Genomic DNA, 22361 nt, shown 5'->3' on the forward strand with positions numbered 1-22361 from the left:
GTGCCCATCATGCCGGATGTGCCCAGCCACAAGCCCTGGCCCCGTACAACTGTGGGCGCAAAGACCCCAGACATCTTAACCGGAGCTCTCTCTGGGCAGGCTACAGCAGCAGGTGTGTCTTTGCCTATGACACCCCCTTCCGGCCACACCTGCTACCCAGTGGGCAGACGGACAGGGGGGTAGGACGACGAACACGTCCTCTGAACTCTCCGATCTGTATTCAAGAATGCGCCAGGTGGCAGCTGGACCATCCACTTCTGAATACCTTACTGACAACAGAAAGAGAAGAGCCAAGAGAGTGCCAAGATACCATTTCCTTTTCTGCCCTCGAGAGAACCCTAGTGGGGAGCGGCCAGGCTACCTGAACAGACTGGGAAGGCACATAGAACCCAGCATCTGGGCTCACGAGAACGTTCTAGGTCTCCATTGGGTTGTGGGTTACCAGGCTGTACATGCTTGCCACAGCTTGGTGAACTGTACACTAAAAATGTGTACACCCACATGTAAATTACACCCAAAAATATTAACTCAGAAAAACACAAACACTTGAGAAGTGAACAAGCCAACAGTCCTCGTGGGAGTTTGAGTAGAATGAGAATCCAGCGTCCCGCCGACCCCAGCCCCTGCTGCTCTGGGAAAGGAGACAGGAGTCCTGCCCATACACTCACCAAACAGGCTGCTGAGCGAGGAGTCGGTGGAATCACTGGGGTACCACTGGGGGTCGTGGGTGGGAGAGGCGATCCAGTGTGGTTGGGGGCTGCTGGACGGGGAGGGAAGGCTCTTGGAACTGTCACTGCCGTTCAGTTTCGCTGGAGAAAGGGGGACCCCTTCACCTGCCAACCAAGACCCCAGATCAGAAACGCCTTGCTGTGGGCAGTGAACGGTACCTCGCTCCTCCAGTCCACCACGGAGAAGGCAGCAGGGCCACAGGGCTCTGCCCTGCTGAACCAGATAGATGGCATGGCTCTGCAGGTAAGGAGCACAGCACCTGCAGAACAGCTCTGCAGGGCGGAAGGGCGCAGCACAGAGTGAAGGTGATAGCAGTGGCCACTACTGATTCCACGTGAGTCACCTCATGGCACCCACAGCAGCCCTGCGAGCTGTACCTTATTCTCAACTTACTGCTTAGGAAAGGGAGGTTCAACAAGTTGGTGATCTGCCCAAGGCTACATGCTAACACACTGTGAACTCACAACTCTCTGAACCCACAGCCTGCGTCACACCAGTGAGCAACAAACCTCTGCTCCCAGCAGCTTTGTCCCAGACAGCAGGTGAGACCACAGCCCACAGGCCAGTCCAACTGCTTCATAAGCTGTGCAAGACCCGCAGGCTGCCTGCTCAGGTTCAAGATCAACTAGGAAAATACTGTGTGATCCCCAGGCTGAAGAGTGCCTGGGGGCCATCCCACTGTCTCGCCTGAAGGTCAGGAGCAAGCCTACCAGGCCATCAGCTGCCTCAGGTCCCACAGCTACCTTATCCACCTGCAACGTCCCTGCCAGAGCCAGACAGCACCTTGTAGGTGGCAGGTTTTCAATTCGTAAAAATCACAAACTGAATATCCCAGGAAGTGTGGCAGACACGGGGCAGGAGATCAACACCTGATGACAGGAAGGGCTGGGAGGCCGCCCTGCCCTTACCGTACTGACCGGAGCTGATGGCGATCTCAATGATGGAGTCGCTAATGTGTGTGGCAGGCTCGCCCTGTGACAGCGCATCCTCAGGCGGGCCGGGCAGGGAGATGTCGAGCAGAGCAGAGACATCTGGTGGAGACAGCCGGGTGCTGGAGCTCTCTGACGAGGACAGCGGCGTGGAGAGGCCATTCTGGAGAGGGGCCTTAGGCAGCTCAGATAAGGACAGAACAGGCGAGCCCTGCTGGGAGACAGGTATTTTTCAGACACAACCAGGTCTACCAGAACCCATGACAAGGGAGGAAACACCAGCTTAGTCTCCTAGCTTGTGGGCAAATCAATAGGGTGATGAGCGCTGCAGTCACCTCATCCCTCCAACTCAGGAACACACTCGGGGAATTTATTTCTCCCAAAAACACTCAGTATGGCAGAGTCAGAAGGTCAGGTTGCAGTGACCTGGACCTGCTTTGACTGCTGCCAGAAAGACAGTGGGGGCTGGGGGAGTTACTAGCTGACGGCCTCCTCCTCCCAGAAAGCTGAGTTCTTCCAGAGCTGGGTCTGAAACAGCCTGCCTCGGAGAGGGGAGCAGGGAAGTCTGAGGTGGCGGACAGTCGTATTCATTTATCCACCCTGGGCAGTTGGCCCGGCAGGCAGAAGAACGGCAAAGCCACTGCACAATCTAGGAGAGAAGCCAGGCCACTGCAAGACTGCAGGTGGCAGCTCACGGCACTGCAGGGAGTCCTGGGGTGGCTGCTTTGCCCAGCAGCCCAAGAGCACACTCTACCTGGAAACCGTCTGCCACTGGTTCCTGCTCAGGCCTCGAAGGGATGCTGGCGAACGGGTCGGAGCCCTGCAGGAACAGCACGCCCATGAGCAGCTGCAGGGTGCACCAGATGCCACCCATGCCCTCGCCCGCGACCGGGTTCCAGAAAAAGAGGTGTTCCATCCCCCTGGCCTCCTAACGGCAGAGGGACAGTAAACGGACAGGAGTCTGAGATCGAAAACGCTGAAAGGCGACTTTCAAGTGTGGGTCCTGTACTTGCAATTTTTTGTTGCTTCCAAGAGTCAAGTAAAGTCCTATGAGGAAGTCAACTTTGTAGCAGGCAGGGCTGGGCTTCCTGGAGTCTTAACAGCATCAGCCCACCTCACCCTCCTCGGGGCCGCTCTGAAGTGGCCATGGGAGGCCAGAGAAACCAGGTGCTTAGAGCCTCATAAAGGAGCAATGGCCAAGGCCATGCAGGCTGCTATCTTCCCAGATGAAAGAGATGCTCAGTGGGTCCGAGCACAGTGTTGTGGGCTCGCTGCTGCCAGCTTGGTCACAGTCACTCTCAGATAGAGCTGCGTTTCCACACCGTCTCAGCTCTGGGTTCTCCAGTGCCACATGGCAAGCCTGTCCCCAACTTTCCTTCAGTGGCTCTCGATGCCCCTCCTGCTTTGTAGTACACAGAGCTTGCTCATGCCATGGCACCCCTGGTCCGGAGACTCTCCTCCAAAGGCAGAGCTGGAGTCCAGGGTGATCTCAGCCCCATGGCTTTGGTGTCCACACCAGAAGTTGGTGGTAATGCTGAAAAGCCCTTCTAAACATACTCACCCCCACAGCGGGGAGGGCGTCTCCATCCTGGTGAGTTCCAGTGGAGTCCTGCCCCGAGACGGCGCCCGTCACCTCGTCTGAAGACAGTGGAGAGATGCCAGACAAGCCCTCGGTGTCCAAGGCAGGGAGGGGGTTCCCAGAGAGGATGCCGGCACTCGTAGCTGCTAAGTCGATAGCACCTGGCAACAAAAAGGACGCTGCACTTCTCTGCTCTACTGACAACCCATGAGATGTCCCAAGAGGGCTCAGGGAACAGCTTCTCCCTCACACCTCATGTCAATGCAAGAGCCAAGGGCTTAGATGTTCTCGGTGAAGGGTAATGAGACATTATGATTTGGAGAAGAAGACATTCAAAAAACCTGGTCACAAAAACATCCCTCAGAGGCTCACTCAGTGGCTGTGGCCATGCAGGTACAGACTTACTGGCCAGGTGACTCGTGGCCTGGGGTGGAAGGACCTTGGGCACGATCGGCCGAGACAGAGCTGCTTTGGTCAGAGAAGACTGGATGGGCCGGAACGAACCTCTCCCTGCGAGGGCGAGGGCAAAAGCAGACATGTCGAGCCCGCCCACCGTGCCCTCACAGCAGGATGGGGCCGCAGGGGGCTTCCTTTACCGCCACTGTTGGGGGTGTGGGAGCCGAGCCAAGCTGGAAGCCACTGAACATTCCAAATGTTAATGTGAGGAGTCAGAGGTCACACAGGCCCCCAGCATGACACAAGCTCTGGCACCCACCACTGTGCCTCCCAGGAGCGACTGGAAGGCTGCGGTCACCACTGTCATCCTGTGGAAATGGCTCTTTAAGGGTGACAAGCCCCTGAGCTGAGGTACAGGCCCCGGGGCAGTCAGAGCATCAGATTCTGGACTAAGATGCTGCCACTGCAATTTGGTTTTATCTTGCCAGGCTTTCCACAGTTGAAAACCGACAAGTAGGCAGGAGAAAAAGCAATCGACAGCTGTAAGTGTCTTGCGATAAGTCAGTGAGAGATGTGGAAGTCAACACTGGTAGAAAAGGGAAGTCACAGTATGTGCTTCACTAGAGGTTTCTCCCTGTGTAAGATCTACTGCAAGGAACCAAGGCCCCCACTAAATGTACAGACTGGTGGAAGCATAATCCATACACCCCAAGAACATATCCACTATATAAAACGGCTGACAAGACGTTACGTATACAGAGCAGACAAGAGACGCAACTCGAACCAAGCCTAGCACCTCACACAAGGCCATCTGAGGCCACAGACGAAGGGCACCCTTTGGACTAGCCACCTCGCCCGCCACCGCAGCCTGCGGCCCAGCACATAGGGCACACTAGGTATTTGTCAGTAGAATGAACAAAGGAATGCCTGAAAATAAGCCATGGAGATAAGCACCCATTGTTTCCAAAGCCAGGGCCCTCATGTGAGGAGGAGGAACAAGCTACCCCAGAAAAGCTCAGGGTCCTTACCAGTTACGGAAGAGTTAGACAGGATGGAGAAGGAACAAACGTTGTGGGACTGGTTTTCCGATGGTCTAGGGAGCAGTGTTCTCTGTGGGAAAATGGTAAACAATCAAGGTGATCAAACTCCCATGCCAAAAAATCACTCCCAGTTACAAAGGAATGTCCCAAATAAGAGGGTGCCCAGCATAGCCAGGTGGGGCTCTTCTTCCAGAGCCGATGACACAGGGTGTCTGGGACCGTCCCAGACAGTTAGGACCTGTGCACCCCAAACCTCAGTTAGGTTCTCTCTGAAACAAACCCAGGTAATCAAACCTTTCCCAGGGATAACTGGAGGAATGTCACAGTGATCCACTTTTTTTTTTGAGATGGAGTCTTGCTTTGTCACCCAGGCTAGAGTGCAGTGGTGCAATCTTGGCTCACTGAAATCTCTGCCTCCCAGGTTCAAGTGATTCTCCTGCCTCAGCCTCCCAAGTAGCTGGGATTACAGGCACTCACCACCATACCCAGCTAATTTGTGTATTTGTAGTAGAGACGGGGTTTCACCATGTTGGCCAGGCTGGTCCTGAACTCCTGACCTCAGGTGGTCCACCTGCCTCAGCCTCCCAAAGTGCTGGGATTACACGTGTGAGCCACCACACCCGGCCTGATCCACTTTTAATCCAGAACTTTCTTCTGGATTTGACTGGAATGCAACTAGTCATATAAACCTGTTTTTTTTTTTTTTTTTTTTTTTTTTTTTTTTTTTTTTTGAGACAGAGTCTCGCTCTGTCGCCCAGGCTGGAATGCAGTGGCCGGATCTCAGCTCACTGCAAGCTCCGCCTCCCGGGTTTACGCCATTCTCCTGCCTCAGCCTCCCGAGTAGCTGGGATTACAGGCGCCCGCCACCTCGCCCGGCTAGTTTTTTGTATTTTTTAGTAGAGACGGGGTTTCACCGGGTTAGCCAGGATGGTCTCGATCTCCTGACCTCGTGATCCGCCCGTCTCGGCCTCCCAAAGTGCTGGGATTACAGGCTTGAGCCACCGCGCCCGGCCCATAAACCTGTTTATAACCACTGGACATGGACTTTTATGAGTGACACCCCCAATTCTGGGCTTCCTCACACATGGGGTAAGGAAAATAAAGTCACTGCTTGTAACACACAGGCACCAAAGGGCATGAAGTGCTCCTTCACAGGGCTTTTGTGTGTGAATAATTAGGCCGAATGTGCTACAGCAGGTTTGAGTGACAAGGACTACCATCTGAGAAACCGTGTTCATCACTGAAACTGCTAGTGATCAAGACAGAACACGAACAGAAAAGCGTCTCTCGACCTACAAGTGTCTGAGGCGCTTTGGCCTCTGGGGGTGCCGCTGCAGTTCCCTGACCCTCTGAAATGCCCCAGGACACTGGCATCGGACAGACCAGAGAGGAGGTGCTACTAGAGACAGCAGTACGCTGCAGCCTAGTAGCGTGAACTTTCACTCCAAAGGCTACACTTTTCATAGCAGAGATTGATACACTTTTTCCGTAAAGGGCCAGGTAGGAAATATTTTAGGTTTTGGGGCCATACTTAACCATATCCGTGTGGAAAACAGTAGATAGTACAGAAATGAGGCCGGGCGCGGTGGCTCAAGCCTGTAATCCCAGCACTTTGGGAGGCCGAGACAGGCGGATCACGAGGTCAGGAGATCGAGACCATCCTGGCTGACACGGTGAAACCCTGTCTCTACTAAAAAATACAAAAAACTAGCCGGGCGAGGTGGCGGGCGCCTGTAGTCCCAGCTACTTGGGAGGCTGAGGCAGGAGAATGGCGTGAACCCGGGAGGCAGAGCTTGCACTGAGCTGAGATCCGGCCACTGCACTCCAGCCTGGGTGGCAGAGCGAGACTCCGTCTAAAAAAAAAAAAAAAAAAAGATAGTACAGAAATGAATAATCATGGCTGTGTGCCAGTAAAACTTTATTTACAAAAATATGATGTGGCAAAGAACACATATTGTATGATCCCATTTATAGGAAATGCCCAGAACAGACAAATCCATAGAGACAGAAAGTGGATCTGTGGTTGCCAAGGGCTGGCGGGAGAAGCAACGTGAGTTCACAGGTGCCGGGCTTCCGTTCTGGGTGGTGACGTTCTGGGATTAGACCATGGTGATGGTCATACACCTTGTGACCACTAAGTCACAAGGTTTAAATGGGCAAACATTACAATATGTGAATTCTCCATCTATAAAGCTGCTTTAAACTAAACAAACAACAGTCAGGCTGGAAGTAGCCCCTGGGCCATAGTTTCCAGCCCTGGTCTTAGTCTGAACAAAGAACACCCAAGATTTAGCAGGCATCTTTCTTCCCAAGACCATCCATGCAATCTCTCATTTGTAAATACACTAATCTCAAGGGAGAAAGAGATTTCTAAGAGTCTAACAAAAGGAAACCTGTGGATTAATCCAAAACAACACACATCCATAAATTTCTAAGGCCATCATTATCTCAGACTTCCCACCTCACTTTCTGTATTTTTATGCTTCAGAATGCCAAGCTCTTCTTCTGAGGTGCCTGAGTCCCTGGCTGTCCCCCAAGCTTGCATACGGCATCCTCAGGGACTCCGGGGAGCTCATGAGAGGCCTGGGCTCCGGCGGACCTACATGCCCTGGCAACTGCTCCACCGACTAAATGTTTATAACAGGTGCTGAGAGTCCATGAATACATCCCAATCTGCACATTCTTTGGACCTGAATCCCTATAACTGTCTTTTCTGCAAGTGGATTTCTCTGTTGTTGAAAGATTACCTTTACTTCTGGGTACCATTAAGTTCACTGTTATTACTTGCATTTTTACTCACAAGAGGGAAGGAAGGGGCAGAGATTTCCCCATTTTACACCATGAAAACGCGAGAAAAGGAAGAAGCCCTGTGTCCCGGTTGGCCCGGCCACGAGGCCACATGTTCAGACTTGACAAGACCCTGACCTGGACCACCAGTGGCTTCCGCAGGTGCCGGTTCCGCAGCTTCCGGGGCTTTGGCAGGAAGAAATCCGACTGCATCTGTAAGGGAGCAGCGTCCGGCACCTGAAGGTGCGCTCTCCACACCACAGGGACGCTCGCACATGGGCGGCCCGCCCCACACACTCACGCTGATAGAGCTCAGATGCTGGCGGAAAGTCAGCTCCGCTTCTTTACTGGGAGAGAAGAGCTTCCCATGTCGGCTGTTGGGTGGCAAGGTTGTCGGGACAGCAAAAAGGCCGCCATCTGAGTCATTGCTTCCTGTGCTGGAGGGACCAGGCACCAAGAGGGGTCTTGGAGGGTTTCTCAAACCTGGCAGTGGAGAGGAGAGAATCAATGTGACAGCATTCACCTAGCAACAGGTCCAGGGTCGCAGAATTCTGTTGGTAAGAAAGTCAGAAAGGCATTCTCTCGGCAACCGGTTCGGTTGTCTTGAAAGGAGAGACCTCTATCTCAGTCCCATATAAAGACTGATTTTCTATCCTTCTCACTGAAATTCTTGTTTCCATTTTGAGCAGACCACTGGTCTCCTGGATAGGACAAAAGCACTTCACCATTTCGCTCAGTGCTCAGGAGTAAAGGCAGATAAGACACCAAAGATGTTCGAGGGCTAGAAGAGCCTTCAGGGTCTCTAGTCAGTCAACTTGCTCGGTGAAGGGCCAGATAACCAATGTGCACTCTGTAGATCATATTGTCTCTGGGGCAACTCAGCCGTGCACTGTAGCACAATAGCAACTACAGACAACCTGTGAACAAATGAGTGTGGCTGTGTGCCAATACAACTTTATTTATAAACAGCAAGCAGTGGGCTGGATGTGGGCTGCAGGCCTATAGCTGGCTGCTCCCTGGTCTAAATCTCGAGTGTTTAGAAAACAGACCCAGAGGTAAAAGAACAGGAAATATGAGCGAGTTAGTCTTGTGGGACCCTGCTACATGTCTTCATCATTGTCAGGGCTGCTGTAAACCACCCTGAGAATTCACGGTAGGCCAGCCTGGCCAACATAGCAAAACCCTGTCTCTCCTAAAAACAGAAATTAGCCAAGCGTGGTGGCACATGCCTGTAATCCCAACTACTCGGGCGGCTGAGGCAGGAGCATCACATGAACTCAGAACATGGAACCTGCAGTGAGCTGAGATCATACCACTGCACTCCAGCCTGGGCGATGGAGCAAGACTCCATCTCAAAAAAATAAAATTCAAGGGACTGGCCCCCTCTCACAGGACCCCTCACCTGGCCCCCTCTGTCACCCAGGCTGGAGTACAGTGGCACAATCATGGCTCAGTGCGGCCTTGAACTCCTGGGTTCAAGTGATCCTCCCACCTCAGCCTCCCAAATAGCTGGGACCACAGGTATGAGCCACAACGTTCAACTACTTTTTTTATTTTCATATTTTGTAGAGATGAGGTCTTGCTATGTTGCCCAGCCTAGCTTCAAGTGATCCTCTTGCCTTGGTCTCCCAAGGTGCTGGGATTATAGGCATGAGTCACTGTTCTGGGCTTTATTTTACCTTTAAAACTCACCTTTTTTTTTTTTTTTTTTTTTTTTTTGAGACGGAGTCTCGCTCTGTAGCCTGAGCTGGAGTGCACTGGCTCTATTTTGGTTTATTGCAACCCCAACCTTCCGGGTTCAAGTGATTCTCCTGCCTCAGCCTCCTGAGTAGCTGATTTTTTGTATTTTCACTAGAGACGGGGTTTCACCATGTTGGCCAGGCTGGTCTGGAACTCCTGACTTCAGGTGATCCACCTGCCTCGGCCTCTCAAAGTGCTGGGATTACAGGTGTGAGCCACTATGCCCAGTCTAAAACTCACCATTTTCAAACTTAAAAATTTACCACCCTAACCATGATAATCTGCTTTATTATAAAAATACTATGGGTTGAAAGGGAGTGAAACTGATGCCTCAGGAAACTGGTCGTGCTTGTCTTGGAGTTTTATGTACCAGGAACACAATTTATGATCCCTGAATTTAAATTATTTCCTATATGCAGCTGGCAGAGGGGCATACTGGGGACTGGCAGACTGTTCCATCGTTCTTTCCGGGACTTGTGTTCACCTGTTGGCACCTCCCCTAACTGAAGGATTCTCTATTCTGAGGTTTTACATGTAAAGAAAAACAGAAAAATAACAACCTTCTCAGGGACTTTGAACCAACTCAGCACATTAGTGAGGCTTTTGCTGGCACCATAAAGCAGACCCCAAAGTGACCAGCCTGGCAAAGGCCGGCTTCTTGCCAGCTTCTACACCCCGGGACCCCACAAGTCCTTCGTGACAAGCCCTGGCGTCGCCCTCCCCATGAGGAGGCAGTGATTCTGTATCTTCACCGTGTCAGCTGGACTGTGGCAAGCTGGACAGTGGGGTCAGGCCTAGACACACCTGTGCCCTCAGCTTCGGCACGGCCCCTGAAGCCTGAGAGGATGCCATCAGGGCAGCCCAGGCACAGGGAATGTGGCTGCCACAGCCTCACCTGAGGAGCAGGGTGCCGAGCTGGGCGGGAAGGCCTTGCTGCTGCGGAGGGAAGCCTGGTTCCGAGGGCAGCGGGGGCTGCGAGAGCTGACGGTCACCACCTTCCCCGGGGGCGTCACTGACTGCTCCTCCTGGATGGGCCTCACCGAGGCTGTGGAGACGGCGTTTGCTTCCAGAGCCTGGGGCAGAAATGGGCCAAACAACACCCAAACTCAGCACACAAGAAGCGGCTACTGCGTGCCCTGGAGTAGGAGGCGAGATCGCCATGGAGCTCAGAGAGCACAGTGTCATGGCGGCCAAGGCCAGGGCCAGAGACGCCCAGCCTCGGTGTCCCCAGGGTCGCTCGGCAGCTTGCCAGTGTTAAAAGTCACTGGTCAGGTAAGTAATGAAAACCACTGCCTTCCTCACAAGTACCTTTCCCCGTGCTACGGCGGAGGTGGGAGGGAGGGGACCAGCCCGAAGTGCCAGCATCGGCTGCGCGAAGAGGTGCCGGAGGGCAAGTGTTAAGTGTCAAGAACTCAAAGCTATATTAAAAAGTCAGCACGAGGCTGCAGCAGCCTCTCTGCTTGTGAGTCAGAGGAAGGAAATACAGGTCAACTTTCTAGAATCAGACACAAGCACAGCTAAAGAGCACTCTGCAGGGATGAAGCCCAACTTTGGGGGGTGTGCAGGCCCACGAAGCCCAACCCCAGGGGATCTGCAGGCCCGTGCCACAGCCCGCAGAGCCTGCTGCCAAGTCCTGGGGTCCCCGCCTGGCTCACCACAGAAATGCCACCACCGCTGAGAAGACTCGGCCAGTACCCCAGCCTCTCGGCTCTCCTCCTCCTCCTCACTCTCCTGAACACCCCACACATTCCACCTGGGGCAACCTCCCTGTGGACTAAAAGCCCTCCACCCCATGCTCTCAGCACAGCCCTGACCGTCTGCTCACCCAGAGCCTTCAGCCCCTAGTCCCCATACCCCGGCCTCTCCCCAGGACCCCTCCCACCGCATGACCCTTCCTATGCTGCTCCTTCCACCTGTGACAGCAGCTCAGCAGCCTCCAGCATCTCATCTCTGGGGCTTGGGCCTTTTGGGGCGCTTGTCACAGCTCCACCAGGCAAGAGACAGCCCAGGGCCAGGTGCTGCACCTGGCAGTCTGCCCAGTCTGCCAGGCCCACCCAGAGTCAGCCTCCCTACCTAGCTCCGGGGGATGGGAATGCCTTTCTACGTGGGACTCCTACCTGCTCTGTGTCCCAGAACTGCTGCCTGAACTCTCAGGAGCCTACCCTGGCCCCTTCCCTGGGGCACCCAAACACAGGTGCTACGTCTCTCCTCAGCCCCTCCCATGAGCCCACCAAAAGCCAAACCTGAAAAGCCTTCTAAAGGCACTGTCTTTCTGGTCACCGCTAACCCACCCTGGTGTCCCCCCACCACACTACCCCCGAGCCACTTTCACCTCAGGCTTGGCCTCAGAGGCGCCTGAGGTTCGGGCTCAGTCACCACCTCCCCTGCAAGAACTTTCTTTCCCCCAGCCCCCATGATGCTCCCCAGGCACATGTGCACATTCCTGCCACCTGTTGATGAACCAACTCTCCAGGGCAAGCCCTGCACGGGCTGGCAGGGACGGGAGTGGAAAACCAGCAGGAGGCATGGGGAATGCAAGCAGAAGTGAGCATCACTTAGAAGCTGTAAAGCGGCCTGTGTGGAGCAGCAGGTGTGTGGGGGCTCATGAGGGCCCGAGTCCCAAGTCCCCCCAGCATAGGGACATGTGAGCCTCACACACATTCTGACCATGAAACAGCACTAAGGGGTCCACAGTGACCTGCAGCTCCTGCCCCAGCCCATCCTTTGAGCCCCTCACTCATGTCCGGCAGCTTGCCAGCCCCTAAACAGGCTGTTTCAGCACGGGCCTGCCATGGACCTTGCCCTCTAGGACCCGGAGATCCTATTGGACTTGGGGGTATGGGGTATGATTACTCCTGGGTGCGCTGTCGGCTCCACCAACTGGCCTCCCTGTGGTAAGGGACCCTTCCTCAGGCTCAGGGACCACCCACACACTGCAGGGACCGTCCTGTCTGGTCCCCAGCTCCACTGTTCTGCTGCGGCACCACATCCCTGCTCTTTTGTGACAGCCTCTGACTTTGCCACATCTGCACAGCAGCTGGGATGATCGTTCCAGAGCAAGAACGACACCCGTCATTCCCTCAGTGGAAACCTGTTAACAGTGATTAGATAAGCCAGAAGGCTAGCTCGGCTCCAGGCCTCACTCTGTCACCCTCAGTCCTGTGCAAGTTGTCCCATCAGCTGCATGCTTGGGCTTGGCAGACTCCCAGGAACACAAGGAGGCTCACGAGGTACTGCCTGCCTGTTGGCCGTCTTCTCCCACGCCCCACACAGAAAAGAGCACCCAGGCCACTCATCACTGCACTTCTGGAGCCGTGCACGTAAGTGGGGACACTCATCAAGAGCCTGAGGATCCCTCCGCGAGGGAGAGGAACGTGGTCTGTGGAGAGCCTCTGTCTCCCAGATCATCTGGGTCCCGGCCTCTCCCTGTTCCTTGACGTCCTGCGGGCTCCTGGCCCCCTGCCACAGGACCCTGTCTCTCTCATCTGGACCCCACCCATGCTGGCCCTAGCTACCCAGCAGGGAGCCCTCCAAGGCTGGGCCTGGCTTCCCTTGGGCCGCCAGAGGGACTGGGCTCCAACCCACTCACCAGCTTGGGGTTGACCTCGGTGGAAATGAGCTTCAGGAGGCAGCTGAGGAGGCGCTGCTTGTGGAGAGTGGTGGGCGGGGAGCCGGGGCGGGGGTCCTGGCGGCCGGGCCCCAGCCAGTCGTACTCTAGCTGCAGCTTGCTGGGCTTGCCCATCATGAGGTAGACTTCGGCCAGCGTGAGGCTTTCGGAGGTCTGCAGGTTCCAGCCCTCCTCACGGAGCTGCTGGGCCAGCCGGCTGGCGGGGACCTCCTTTGGGGGCCTGGCGGCAGGCTGTCCCTGAGGCGGCGGAGGCTCCACGGGGCTCCCCTTCTCCTGGAGCTCCTCTGCGGGTGCATCTGCCAAGTCTTTAGTGCAAACATCCAGCAGGAGCCCGGGGCCGGGCCTTGGGGACGGGCCAGTGGGAGCAAGGTCAGCAGCCTCCTTGCTGACAGGAGCCAGCACCTCAGGGGAGGTCACCCCACCTGGAGGGGGCTGCTCGCTCCCAGGCCGTGTGTCCGCACAACGGCACTGCTCGGGGACAATGAGGTCCTGACAGGACTTCAGGTAGCGGGGCAAGGGGTCTAGGAGCGAGAGCTCGTCCTCCAGGTCTGGGAGCTGGCCACAGGCACACGGCAAGGCCCCTGGCTCCCGGGTGGGACTGTCCCTGCCTTCTGCAGGGGTCTTCTCAAGACATGGCCCGGTGTCCTGGTGCCTGGGAGGAGGCCTGTCGGGAGCGTCCGGGCTGCTCAAGCTTAGGGCGGCCCCCTCCCCGGGGGTGCTTTCCGGGGAACTCTCTCCGGAGCTCTGTGAGGCATCAGCCACAGGAGGGGGCCGCCCCACACCCTTGCCCTCAGCTCCACCCCGTGGGCATTTCACCTGGCCCCGGGCGGTGCCTTGCCCACTCTGGATGCCCAGGATCTGGGCTGGGGGCAGCACGTGGGCGTCCTTGGCACTCTGCTTGCACCGGCCACCCTCCTGCCAGTGCACTGTGCAGAAGGCCTTGGAGTGCACCACGCGGGCCACGCCCGGCAGCGGCGTCAGTGTGCAGTTCTCGCCTGGGAACAAGTGCAGTGTCACCTTCTCCTGCGTCAGTGCAGAGCATGAGTCCTGCAGCTGCCGCTCCTCGAGTGTCTTCCGCTGAGTGCCTGTCAAGGAAGGCCTACGCTGGCTGGCACTGAGGTCCGGATGCTTACCAGGCACATGGCTGCAGACATGAGCCATGCTCCCCACTGGCATCCCCCAGGGTATAAATCATGCCCCCGACCCGGGGCTTTCCTCACACCACTACCCAACAGTGCTGACCTGGGCACTTAGTACCTTCAGGAAATTCACACCTGACATGCACCACGCCTACGTGGGGAGTGGGCAGGGCCGGGAGCCAGCCATGGACATGAAGAAGGCTGGGCTGACCCTTGGTTGTTTTGCTCAACCTGCTGGCAGGAATGCTCCGGCCACACCCTGTGGGCCAGACACAGGCCACTGCCATCGTGGAGGGCTGGCTGTGACTGAGTTCTAGCACTGCAAGGCCACAGAGGGGGCTCCACACCCACGGAATAAGGAGCTCCAGGTTATGGTTCCAGAGGTACACCATGTCACAGCACAGCTATTCTGCCCATGGGGACCATGACAATGACAGGCACAGGGAGGCGAGGTCCGTCTCCGGCAGCAGAGGCAGTGTAGCCTGGAGGGTTTGCTGTAGCTGGAAAAGGATACAACTCGCACCTCATGGAGTGCCCACTTCTGCTTCAAGAACTCGATGAGGCTGGAGACCTTTCGATGCAGCTCCACGATCATCCTATAGAGACGAGAGACAGGAGGAAGTGAGGCTCGTAGAACAGGAAGGGAACCATCTGAAGAGCCCCGAGGCTGCTTACAGCAAGAGGGCGCCAAGAGACAAAGGACCTCCGGAGGGGCACCCGGGAGCGGGCGTCTGCAGCGCCCTTGGCTCCTGTGGCTAAAAACCAGCCTTTCCAGCTGTGATGGCCAGAGATTCACACGGAACTAAAGGAAACATCTTTGCCAGCAAAAGGTCTCTGCCAGGATGTGGGTGCTGGCGCACAGCCTCTGCCTAGTCTACGAGCTCCTTCTGGCTTCCAGGGCGGGCGGGCATGGACAGCGTTAATACATTCTGAGGGGAAAGTATTCGAGCGGAAGGAACGAAGTACTGGCATGCTATGATGGGTGAACCTCGAATGCATCACACCCAGTCAAAGAGGCCAGGCCCAGAGGCCTCTGTGTGTGGTTCCATTTCTATGAAACGTCCAGAGTAGGCAAGTCCACTGAGACACAAAGCGGACTGGGAGGTGCCAGCGGCCGTGGGAAGGTGAGCATCGAAGAGTGAGTGCTAAGGTGCACGGGGGCCTCTTCTAGCGTACGAAAATGTTCTGGAGCTGGACAGAGGTGGTGGCCACAGAACACTGTGATTGTGTTAAATCTCACTGAACTGTACACTTAAAAATGGCTAAATTTGCCGGGCATGGTGGCTCACACCTGTAATCCCAACACTTTGGGAGGCCGAGGTGGGTGGACCACCTGAGGTCAGGAGTTCAAGACCAGCCTGGCCAACATGGTGAAACCCGTCTCTACTACAAAAATTAGCCAGGTGTGGTGGCGGGCGCCTGTAATCCCAGCTACTCGGAAGGCTGATGCAGGACAATCACTTGAACCTGGGAGACAGAGGTTGCAGTGAGCTGAGATTGTGCCATTTGCACTCCAGCCTGGACCACAGAGCAAGACTCCATCTCAGAAAAAAAAAAAAAAAAGAAGCCCAGGCTGGAGTGCAATGGCGCGATCTCGGCTCACCGCAACCTCTGCCTCCCGCGTTCAAGTGGTTCTCCTGCCTCAGCCTCCCGAGTAGCTGGGATTACAGGTGCCCACCACCACGCCCGTCTAATTTTTTTTGTATTTTTAGTACAGACGGGATTTTACCATCTTGGCCAGGCTGGTCTCAAACTCCTGACCCCGTGATCCACCCGCCTCGGCCTCCCAAAGTGCTGGGATTACAGGTGTGAGCCTCCGCAACCCGGCACCTCAATTTTTTAAAATGTACAAATGGAAAAGGGTCCATTTCCACGGTGGCACCTTGTGCATACGCAAGCCACGAGTCTCCAAGAAGCGGATGGGAGAGGAACAGTATAGGCCTCATTGGGGGACGAGAGGAAGGCTCTGCAGTTCCTCTTCTCACCGCGACATCCCCTCCACCATCCCTGCCCAGGTACAGGAGTGCAGCCCAGTGCTCCCTGGACTCCAGTCACCTCCAGACTGCCGTGTCCTTGTGTGATGACAGAGCATGGGGGTGGACCTGCTTCTCCTGGAAGTTCCTTGAGGGAAACACACACACTGCTTCCAGTCCTGCTCAAGCAGTTGGGACCCCTCTGCAGGACAAAGGCCATGGTACCTGAGGCGCGGGTTCTGGGCAAGGCTCTGTACGCGGGCCCAGGCGTGGTTGTTCCGTGGCTGTAGCTCTATAGGGACTTTCAGGGGCAGGCGCACCGGCTTCTGGTCCTCTTCATCACTCAAGCCTGCAATGCAGAGGAACCGTGAAAGTTTAGTGTAGGCCAACCTTAAGGTAGAAAACCAAGCGCTTGGCCAGAAAAACCAGTGAAATCAGCTGTGAGCAGATGACCTTGCAAACAGAGGCAAGGACAGTAGAGAAACCCCGGTGAAGAAACTCCAATGTGGCTGCTCAGGGGTTTGCAAAGGCCACAGACTGGTCCAGAGAGGTCATAGGAGACTCGATCCTGACAACCACCGACCACTCTGCTGACTGCTGCCATGGCTCTGAGCTCAACTTGACAGAGTGGACGTTGGGAGCACTTCAAGTTCAAGAGTGGTCCATGTGCAGCCCTGGGATTAAGCAGGGTCAGACACAAAGCAGCTGTGGCAGCGACGCTGTAGCTCAGCCTGCCCGCCACTGAATGGGACGCGACGGGTACCGCCTCTGGTCCTGGGAGTGCCCATCCACCTACCATCCGGATCGCAGAGCTTCTTCAGGGCCCGGCACATGGGCGCTTTGATCCGCAGGTTCCGCCCTTTGTAGCGCACAGTGGTGGCCCTGGGAAAAGAGTTTTGAAGGAACGCTGAGGCCTGTGAGTCAACAGAAGGACGGAAGGGCCAGCACACAGAGAGGCGCTGAGCCAGGCCAGGTGGGGCCTGGCCAAACGTCCACCCCAGCCTCTCAAGCCCACGTAGGACAGTGGGAGGACATGGTGACAAACAAATGGTGACTCTGCACATCCTGCTACTCTCCTGACCACACTTCAAACTCCAAGGGACAACTGCTGTGCACAGAAAACGTGCCGTGCCCTCCTGCCTTGGTGACTGGCCTGGCACAAGCTGATGTCCCATTCCTGTAAAAGCCACTGTCCTGGGGTCCCCTCAGACAGCCATCCTTCTCTCCACTGCCCCAGCTCTGTGCAGTCCTCCCACTTTGGGCCCTCAGAGCAGAAGCTCTCAGTCCTCCTCCCCATGACCTCTCAGTCTACCTTTCCGTGACCTCTCAGTCCACCTCCCCGTGACCTCTGTGTGACCTCTCAGTCCACCTCCCCGTGACCTCTGTGTGACCTCTCAGTCCACCTCCCCGTGACCTCTGTGTGACCTCTCAGTCCACCTCCCCGTGACCTCTGTGTGACCTCTCAGTCCACCTCCCCGTGACTTCTGTGTTACCTCTCAGTCCACCTCCCCGTGACCTGTGTGACCTCAATCCACCTCCCCTTGACCTCTATGTAACCTCAATCCACCTCTACATGAACTCTGTGGGACCTCAGTCCACCTCCCTGTGACCTCTGTGACCTCTCAATCCACCTCTCCATGAACTGTGACCTCAATCTATCTCTAGGTGATCTCTGTGTGACCTCTCAGTCCACCTCCCCGTGACCTGTGTGTGAACTCAGTCCACCTCTCTGTGACCTCTATGACCTCTCAGTCCACCTCCCCATGACCTCTGTGGGACCTCAGTCCACCTCTCCACGAACTGTGTGACCTCAATCCACCTCTAGATGACCTCTGTGTGACCTCAGTCCACCTCTCCGTGACCTCTGAGTCCACCTTTCTGTGACCTGTGTGTGACCTCAATCCACCTCTAGATGACCTGTGTGACCTCAGTCCACATCTCTGTAACTTCAGTCCACCTTTTCATGACCTCTATGTGACCTCAATCCACCTTTCCATGACTTGTGACCTCTAAGTCCTCCTGTCTGTGACCTCTCAGTCCACTTCTCCGTGACCTGTGTGTGACCTCAGTCCACCTCTCCGTGACCTGTGTGTGAGCTCAGTCTACCTCTGTGACTTCTCAGTCCACCTCTATGTGACCTCCCTGTGGGGAGTTTCTGATCTGAGAGATAAACCAACTTGAATTCCAAGGAATGGACCCCAGTCAAGAAATGGCTCTGGTCAGCGGCCCACTGGCTGGTGAACGACAATGGGCTTGTGTTTTACAAAATGCTCAGGGCATGTGTATCTTGTTTTTATGGCTTTCTGCCTTAACCAATTTTAGCAATTCACCAACTCCCAGTTGCACATGTCAGGTAGGAGAGTTGCTGCTTCTGTATTTGCTATTGCTATTCAATTTCTAAGAAACAGTCTATGAAAAAAGCTACAGAACACATACAGCGTGATTCTAAAGATGTATAAAAAATTACATTTTCATCTCTGTGTGTATCTATATTTGTACCTGTACAGTTACTTATGTAAATTCACTAAGAAAAAAATTCAGAAAGATATACATGAAATGACTGTAAGTGGTTAGCTTTGATGAGATGAGCAGGATGGAGTGGCGAGGAGGGTCTTATATTTTATCTATGTATTGTTGGAAAACTGCTTAAGACTTGTATTTATGTACTACTTGTACAGTCTTAAAAAATCTTATTCCAATACACTGCTGACCAAAATTATCAAAACACGAACGAGCGTCTGAAGCGAGTGCTGCGTGGGAGGGACTCTCCAGATGATCCCTGCAGTTTGGCTGGAAGAGCAGCCTCTGCTGAGCACGGGCATCTGATGGGGAGAGCCAGTTCCGGCAACCTCAGACAGGAAAAAGGGTGACACCACAATCTCCATATCCCAGTCAACAAAGCTGCAATCCCCTTTTAAAAGGGTCCTAGCTCTAATTTCAGCATTATGCAGTCTCAATACCCCACACATTTTACCATCACCCCAAAAACCTAAGGCTTTAATCAAATGTTTAGGGCCAAACAAGCCGGGCACGGTGGCTCACACCTGTAATCCCAGCACTTTGGGAGGCCAAGGTGGGCAGATCAGCTGAGGTCAGGAGTTTGAGACCAGCCTGACCAATATGACAAAACCCTGTCTCTACTAAAAATACAAAAATTAGCCAGGCGTGGTGGCATGCAGCTGTAATCCCAGCTACTCGGGAGGCTGAGACTGGAGAATCACTTGAACCCAGGAGGTGGAGGTTGCAGTGAGCTGAGATTGCGCCATCGCGCTCCAGCCTGGGCAACAAGAGTGAAACTCCATCTCAAAAATAAATAAATAAATAAAATAATAGTGGCTCACACTACTATTGTAGGCTTAGCTCTTTGGGAGGCCGAGGTGGGTGGATCAAGATGTCAGGATATCGAGACCATCCTGGCTAACACGGTGAAACCCCATCTCTACTAAAAATATAAAAAATTAGCTGGGCGTGGTGGCGGGTGCCTGCAGTGCCAGCTACTCGGAAGGCTGAGGCAGGAGAACGATGTGAACCCGGGAGGCGGAGCTTGCAGTGAGCCGAGATGGCGCCACTGCACTCCAGCCTGGGCAACAGAGGGAGACTGTCTCAAAAAATAAATAAATAAATAATAAGACCAAACAAACAGTGAGGTCCCAATGGGCAGAAGTGCGGGGGCAGCAGCTGGGTTTCAGTAGCTATGGAAAGCGCAACAATCCCTCGTGCATGACAGCTACTCTTCCATCTATCCATTAACCGTGCCTCCACCCACCCACTCATGTGTCCATCCATCCATCCACTCACGTGTCTGTCTGTTCACCCACGCGCCCACCCAGCTACTGACTGAGTGCCTTCTGTGCTGGGAATCAAACACAGGATGCCAAAGAACAGAGTTGAGCTTGGGAAAGCCTGACCAAAGAGGCAAGAAGACGGCAGAAAAAAAGCTTCATGCCCTCAACCGCTTTCTGACTGTACAGATTTTCTGTCTTGAGGGATAATTTAGAGAGGATGAGTCCCCAGAGAACAACATGTTCTACTGAGACAAAATTCTTAAACCATCTTAACCCAGGTGAAATACACAAATAAGTGCCACAGCAGTTTTATGAACATTAATGGTGTCAGAGCAGGGCTGCAGCAGAAGCAACCAGGGGGAACACTGGTCAAAAGCAGTCAGTAAGCATGGAGTCAATTCTTTTTTTTATTTTTTATTTTTTTACTTTTGAGACGCAGTCTCGCTGTGTCGCCCAGCCTGGAGTGCAGTGGTGCAGTCTCGGCTCACTGCAACCTCAGCCTGCTGGGCTCAAGTGATCCTCCTGCCACAGCCTCCCAAGTAGCTGGGACTACAGGCGCCCACCACCACCCCTGGCTAAATTTTTGTATTTTTAGTAGAGAAAATGTTTCTCCATGTTGGCCAGTCTGGAACTCCTGACCTCAAGTGATTTGCCAGCCGCGGCCTCCCAAAGTGCTGGGATTACAGGCGTGAGCCATTGCACCCAGCTCGAGTCAATTCTAAAACAATCTCCTCCAATGAAGTGCTCTGGAAACAAATGGACGTTCCCGCTCACCGTTTTTTACTCCATCTGCCCCAAAACACAACAGTAGTAGGCAAGATTTAAACAGCTGGTGGAGCTGTGTCATGTGGCACCTGTGTTTTCAATAATCACATTTTCCGTTAAACTGCTATTTTGTGACTTCCTTTTTTCTTTTTCCTTCAATAAAACTAAGTGCACCCTTCTGCATTCATACGGAACCACTCTGAGATTACAATCCTCCGTCTTCTTTTCTCAAATGGAAGTTCTACGACCAACCTGAGGCTGCGGCACTGAACAAGATGAAGAGCCATGTTAAAGTGCGAAAGCCAGGAGGACCCTTAGGCCTGGTCACAGTCCCGGGACATGGTCCACACCTCCCAACCCTCGCACCAGCCTGGAAGCTGTAGGACAGGCCAGGACTTTCCAGACAGGCCGGCACAGGGGTTGAAGAGGTGCTGCCTATAGAATAACCACAAGCTGACCTCTAAGTGAGCCCTCAAACAGCCCTCATACACCCCTGCATGAGTAGCTTTTTTTTTTTTTTTAAGGCAGACTCTCACTCTGTCGCCCAGGCTGGAGTGCAGTGATGCGATCTTGGCTCACTACAACCTCTGCCTCCCAATCCAGGGCCTTAGGCGATTCTCATGCCTCAGCCTCCCGAGTAGGTGGGACTACAGGCATACACCACCACGACTGGCTAATTTTTGTATTTTTAATACAGATGGGATTTCACCATGTTGGTCAGGCTGGTCTCGAACTCCTGTCCTCAAGTGATCCACCCGCCTCGGCCTCCGAAAGTGCTGGGATTACAGACATGAGCCACCACGCCTAGGTGAGTAGCATTTCAGAATAGAAACATCATTGCAGAATAGAATAGCATTTCTGAATCGAAAAGAGTAATTCCTCTGTGTACACGGGAACCTGGCTTTCCTTTCTGACAGATTTATTTTCTTCTCTGCAAAGCCACTTGATAAATCTAATAAGCACATGCTAAACTTATGCCTCTGGGTCTGTGAACAACGTAGTAAGCTTTTGTTTTAGGTTAGGCCTTTACTCAATTCATTTAGTCTTTAGTTTAATTTTAGAATTCTAAAATCAAAACAAGATTCACAGTTAATTGAAACAGGTCTGCATGAGAGGTAGGGGCAGCAGCAAGTCAAATACCCCAGTCGCCCTGGGGCTGAAATCCAGGGGTGGCCTCCCACAGGCACCTCACTCATTTTCCTGATCTCTCACCTTGACAGGTTTCCTGTTTGTTCATAAATACGAGTGTCTGCTGGTGAAAGAATGGTCACAAAAGTTGACAGAAGAGAAGGTCCAGAATGGACCCACATTGGCACAGCCAACTGATGTTTGACAAGGGTGCAAAGGCCACTCAGTGGAGAAGAGACAGTCCTTTCAGATGATGCAGGTTGACACCCACAGGCAAAAAGCAAAGCTCCACCTACACTTCACATGGTACACAAAAGTTAATTCAAAGCAGATCATGGATTTAAATGTAAAACTAGAAAATTTTCTAGAAGAAAACACAGGGGGACATCTCTGTGACCCTGGGTTAGGCGAAGAGTTCTTAGATGCCATATTAAAAGCATAAACCCAGAAGAAAAGAGTGACAGACCTGACTTCATCAAAGCGAAGGACTTTCACTCTGTGCAAGACAGTAAGTCAACGAAAAGACAGGCCACAGTCTGGGAGGAAGTATTTGCAGATGGAGGATCCAACAGAAAACTTGTGTCTACAATGCACAAAGAATTCTCTAAACTCAAGAAGAAGAAAAGAGGCAGCACAAGATACGAACGGGCACCTCACCAAAGACCCACAGACAGCAAATAAGCAGGAGAAAGACGCTCGGCGTCATGAGTCATCAGGGAAACACATCAAATCCACAGCACGAT

At 53.9% G+C, this 22361-nt stretch overlaps 2 protein-coding genes across 10 annotated transcripts in view; both read right to left on the reverse strand.

Annotated features, from left to right (window-relative positions):
- The window catches only part of JPT2 (Jupiter microtubule associated homolog 2), a 179718-nt gene that overhangs the window by 30516 nt on the left and 126841 nt on the right, over positions 1 to 22361 (reverse strand). The gene's annotated exons all lie outside the window — the stretch shown is intronic.
- Positions 1 to 22361, reverse strand: part of CRAMP1 (cramped chromatin regulator homolog 1) — a 65890-nt gene that overhangs the window by 8418 nt on the left and 35111 nt on the right. For 3 of the 9 annotated variants that reach the window (XM_050774193.1, XM_050774189.1, XM_050774197.1), the window contains 13 exons: positions 16737 to 16822; positions 16166 to 16289; positions 14482 to 14563; positions 12790 to 13905; positions 10096 to 10273; positions 7762 to 7943; positions 7599 to 7673; positions 4662 to 4743; positions 3643 to 3747; positions 3220 to 3398; positions 2413 to 2478; positions 1638 to 1872; positions 669 to 833 (listed from right to left, as the gene is read on the reverse strand). In XM_050774193.1, the coding sequence (XP_050630150.1) occupies positions 669 to 833; positions 1638 to 1872; positions 2413 to 2478; positions 3220 to 3398; positions 3643 to 3747; positions 4662 to 4743; positions 7599 to 7673; positions 7762 to 7943; positions 10096 to 10273; positions 12790 to 13905; positions 14482 to 14563; positions 16166 to 16289; positions 16737 to 16822 (2675 nt within the window). The remainder of the gene's footprint in view (positions 1 to 668; positions 834 to 1637; positions 1873 to 2412; positions 2479 to 3219; positions 3399 to 3642; positions 3748 to 4661; positions 4744 to 7598; positions 7674 to 7761; positions 7944 to 10095; positions 10274 to 12789; positions 13906 to 14481; positions 14564 to 16165; positions 16290 to 16736; positions 16823 to 22361) is intronic. The other 6 variants (XM_050774192.1, XM_050774190.1, XM_050774191.1 and 3 more) reach the window with 6 other exon arrangements.

Source organism: Macaca thibetana, chromosome 20, assembly GCF_024542745.1.
Source record: "Macaca thibetana thibetana isolate TM-01 chromosome 20, ASM2454274v1, whole genome shotgun sequence".
Classification (NCBI taxonomy): Eukaryota; Metazoa; Chordata; class Mammalia; order Primates; family Cercopithecidae; genus Macaca; species Macaca thibetana.